This window comes from Homarus americanus, unplaced genomic scaffold, assembly GCF_018991925.1.
Source record: "Homarus americanus isolate GMGI-L3 unplaced genomic scaffold, GMGI_Hamer_2.0 scaffold34107, whole genome shotgun sequence".
Classification (NCBI taxonomy): Eukaryota; Metazoa; Arthropoda; class Malacostraca; order Decapoda; family Nephropidae; genus Homarus; species Homarus americanus.
Genome location: NW_024732602.1, coordinates 1 through 4,541, shown reverse-complemented (window position 1 = coordinate 4,541; position 4,541 = coordinate 1). Strand labels below are relative to the sequence as shown.

Below are 4,541 nucleotides of genomic sequence, written 5' to 3'. Positions count from 1 at the left end.
GGAAGCGTTGTGAACTAAATTTATCTCAGTCAACCATGTGAGAACTTATAAAACGTCTTGCCCATTTTTTTTCGTCTTTACACATTACACTATGCAACACCAACCAGTGAACAACAGAATGAAGCGTTATGAATTTTCCTGTAATAAGGCCAAAGTTTACCTTATCTGTAACACGTAAAATGCCTGAATGTTGTCATCTTGAATATATTTTTCAGTCTTTCCAACACACCAATATATTCCCTTCAGCCAGCCAGATTCCCCCTCTTTCTCAGTTTCAGCTCGACAAGTTGTCTCAGCCGCCGACAGTGACTCAAGACAAACTGTTCACTTCACTGAACTTCCTGCTGTCTGTTCCTTCACGCTGGTGTAAGGCCCAGATAATATAGTTTGTGTTTGTCTCTTTGTCTGTGTGAGATTGATTTCCTTAAGTTTATTTTGGTGTTGTATTTCTCTGCCTCCCTTTGTGTCTGATATTTCTGAGTAATCGTCTCTCTCTCTCTCTCTCTCTCTCTCTCTCTCTCTCTCTCTCTCTCTCTCTCTCTCAAACAATGAACCTTCCAGTGTTCCAGGATATAAAAAAATACAAGACTAAACAAAACATTCTACCCAAACGATAAAGTCTGCGTCTCACAGCCAAAAGATTTATCATACCAAGAATTAAATTGAAGAAGCTTAACCCAATTTGGAAAACCCGCGAACATAACTACTGCAATGGTTTAACCTGGAGTGTGTTTATAACCTAGTGTGACCGAAGTTATGGTGCCTGTGTGTAAGTGTGACTGAGGGAGGTTATACTGTGTTACCGTGACCGAAGATATGGTCTGTGTGTGTTAGTGTGACCGAAGTTATGGTGTCATTGTGTGTTAATGTGACCAAGCAAGGTTATAGTGTTGGTGTATTGGTGTGACTCAAGTTATAGTAACCAGGAACCAGACCAATCAGAAGAAGAATAACACGTTCTTTTTGTTCATTACTTTGTTTACATTTTAAGTGCGTGTAGACCAGTGCTGAGGAACCAGTGTTGTGTGTATACCATCTTCATAACGAAAGAGATGAAGAATAAGGTGAAAACTAAATCAAATGTAATCTTAGAACCACAGAAGAGAAAACAAACAACAAAACATAGGTAATCATTAAACTAATTTAGGTAAAGCATAAAAAAATTGAAGGAAAAGACAAATCAGAGTTATCGTCTTCCTTGCTTGAATGATCTCAATAATGTGTATAGATGGTAGGCTGACCGAGTGTGTACCATGAAAAGTCCAACTCAGTCTGGATTTCGAATGACTTGTTCTTATGTGTCAGTGGGAGGCAAAACATACTGTATAATTAATGTATTTTCATCTACGTTACAGTTTGTTGAATCATTAGACTTTTGGAGTTCAAGAAATGCTGTGGGTGTGTTGGTGTCTGTGGTGAGTGTGTGTAGGAGTGTTGTTGTATTCTGTGAGTGTGTGTGTGTTTGTGGGGGGGGGTGAGTGTGTGTGTGGGGGTGTGTGTGTGTGGGGGGTGAGTGTGTGTGTGTGGAGGTGAGTGTGTGTGGGGGGTGAGTGTGTGTGTGTGTGGGGGGGTGAGGTGTGTGTGTGTGTGTGGGGGGTGAGGTGTGTGTGTGTGTGTGTGGGGTGAGTGTGTGTGTGTGTGTGGGGGGGTGAGTGTGTGTGTGTGTGTGTGTGTGTGTGTGTGTGTGTGTGTGTGGGGTGTGTGTGTGGGGTGTGTGTGTGTGTGTGTGTGGTGTGTGTGGGGGTGAGTGTGTGTGTGATGGTGTGTTGGTGTCTGTGATGAGTGTGTTGGTGTCTGTAGTGAGTGTGTTGGTGTCTGTAGTGAGTGTGTTGGTGTCTAGGGTGAGTGTGAGTGTGTGGGTGTGTTGGTGTCTGTGATAAGCCTGCTCACTCACATGACGCGGGAGATGTAAATGGGAAACTCCTTGAACCGGAATCTTCCTCACCAGCTTCTTTACAGCGTTTGAGATGATGGCATTTCCGTAAATTCCCCGGGGGATGTTGCCACCGAGGGGGAGGCTGGCACCGAGGAGGAGGCTGGCACTGAGGAAGGATCTGGCACTGAGGAGGGAGGCTGGTACTGATGGGGGAGAGGCTGGTACTAAGGGAGAGAGGCTGGTACTAAGGGAGAGAGGCTGGTACTGAGGGGGAGAGACTGGTACTGATGGGGGAGGTTACCACTGAGGGGGGAGGTTGTCACTGAGGGGCTTGGTTGCCACTGAGGTGGCTGCCACTGAGGGTGGTTGCCACTGAGGTGGTTGCCACTGGAGAGGGTGGCTGCCACTGAGGGAGGTGGCCACTGAGGGGGGTGGCTGCCACTGAGGGGGTGGCTGCCACTGAGGAGGGTGGTTGCCACTGGGGAGGTGGTTGCCACTGGGGAGGGTGGTTGCCACTGAGGGGTGGTTGCCACTGAGGGGGTGAGCCACTGAGGGGTGGCTGCCACTGTTGCCACTGAGGTTGCCACTGAGGGGTGGCTGCCACAAGGGCTGCCACTGGGTGGCTGCCACTGAGGGTGGTTGCCACTGAGGGGGAGGTTGCCACTGAGGGGGTGGTTGCCACTGAGGGGGGTGGTTGCCAGGGGGGGGGTGCCACTGAGGGGGTGGTTGCCACTGATGGCCACTGAGGGGTTGCCACTGTTGCCACTGAGGGGGGTGGCTGCCACTGAGGGGGGTGGTTGCCACTGAGGGTGGCTGCCACAACTGCCACTGAGGGTGGTGGTTGCCACTGAGGGGGGTGGCTGCCACTGAGTGGTGCCACTGAGGGGGGGGTGTGGCTGCCCACTGAGGGGGGTGGTGCCACTGAGGGGGGTGGCTGCCACTGAGGGGGGTGCTGCCACTGGGGTGGTTGCCACTGTGGTTGCCACTGAGGGGGTGGCCACTGATTGCCACTGGGGATGGCTGCCACTGAGGGGGGTGGTTGCCACTGAGGGAGTGGTTGCCACTGAGGGGAGTGCCACTGAGGGGAGTGGTTGCCACTGAGAGGTGGTTGCCACTGGGGTGGTTGCCACTGAGAGGGTGGTGCCACTGAGGGGGTGGTTGCCACTGAGGGGTGGTTGCCACTGAGGGGGTGTGCCACTGAGGGGGGTGGCTGCCACTGAGAAGGGTGGTTGCCACTGAGAGGGTGGTGCCACTGAGGGGGTGGCTGCCACTGAAGTGGCTGCCACTGCGGGGTGGCTGCCACTGAGCTGCCACTGGGTGGTGGTTGCCACTGGGGGGGCCACTGAGAGGTGGTTGCCACTGAGTGGTTGCCACTGAGGTGGTGTGCCACTGGGGGGGTGCCACTGAGGGGGGTGGCTGCCACTGAGGGGGTGGCTGCCACTGAGGGGTGGTTGCCACTGGGGGTGGTTGCCACTGAGGGGTGGTTGAGGGTGGTTGCCACTGAGGTGCCACTGGGTGGTGGTTGCCACTGAGGGGGGTGGCCACTGAGGGGGTGATTGCCACTGAGGGGGGGTGTGCCACTGAGTGGTTACTGCCACTGAGGGGTGGTTGCCACTGAGGGGGTGGCTGCCACTGAGGGGGTGGTTGCCACTGAGGGGGAGGGGGTGGCTGCCACTGGGGGGTGGTTGCCACTGAGAGGTGGTTGCCACTGGGAGGTGGTTGCCACTGAGTGGCTGCCACTGAGGGGGGTGGTTGCCACTGAGGGGATGGCTGCCACTGGAGGGGGTGGGTTGCCACTGAGGGAGTGGTTGCCACTGGGGGAGTGGTTGCCACTGGACTGAGGGGGGGTTGCTGGAGGGTGGTTGCCACTGAGACTGAGGGTGGTTGCCACTGAAGGGTGGTTGCCACTGAGGGTGGTGGCTGCCACTGAGGGTGGTTGCCACTGAGGGGGGTGGTTGCCACTGAGGGGGTGGCTGCCACTGAGGGTGGCTGGCCACTGGAGGGGGTGGTTGCCACTGAGAGGGTGGTTGCCACTGAGGGGGTTGCCACTGAGGGGTGGCTGCCACTGAAGTGGCTGCCACTGGACTGAGGGGGTTGGTGGCCACTGCCCACTGTTGCCACTGAGGGGGTGGCTGCCACTGAGGGGGGGTGTGGCTGCCACTGGGGGGGGGTGGTTGCCACTGAGGGTGGGTGGTTGCCACTGACTGAGGGGGTGGTGCCACTGGGGGGTGGTTGCCACTGAGGGGGTGGTTGCCACTGAGAGGTGGTTGCCACTGCCACTGGGGGTGGTTGCCACTGAGGGGTGGTTGCCACTGAGGGGTGGTTGCCACTGAGGGGTGGTTGCTACTGAGGGGGTGGTTGCCACTGAGGGGGTGGTTGCCACTGAGGGGGGGTGGTTGCCACTGAGGGGACGGGGGGGTGGTTGCCACTGAGAGGAGGTTACCACTGAGGGGGGAGGTTACCACTGAGGGGGGGGTTGCCACTGAGGGGGGTGGTTGCCACTGAGGGGGGTGGTTGCCACTGAGGGGGTGGTTGCCACTGTGTGTGATTTATAGGTATAGGTAAACGAATGATGCAAGAACAGAAAGGTGCAAAGTCAAACACAAACAGACAGACAGACAGAGACTAATAATTTACCTCACTGACAGTGGTGGTCGTCTAATGT

General features: G+C 55.4%; 1 protein-coding gene across 1 annotated transcript; it reads right to left on the bottom strand.

Moving 5' to 3' along the window:
• Positions 1-2,173: 2,173 nt before the first annotated feature.
• LOC121868921 (basic salivary proline-rich protein 2-like) lies at positions 2,174-4,036 on the bottom strand (the record flags this gene model as incomplete). The annotated part of the gene is made up of 1 exon (XM_042369955.1): positions 2,174-4,036. A coding segment is annotated over one exon (1,863 nt), but the record flags the coding sequence as incomplete, so codon positions are not given.
• Between the last annotated feature and the right edge of the window lie 505 nt (positions 4,037-4,541).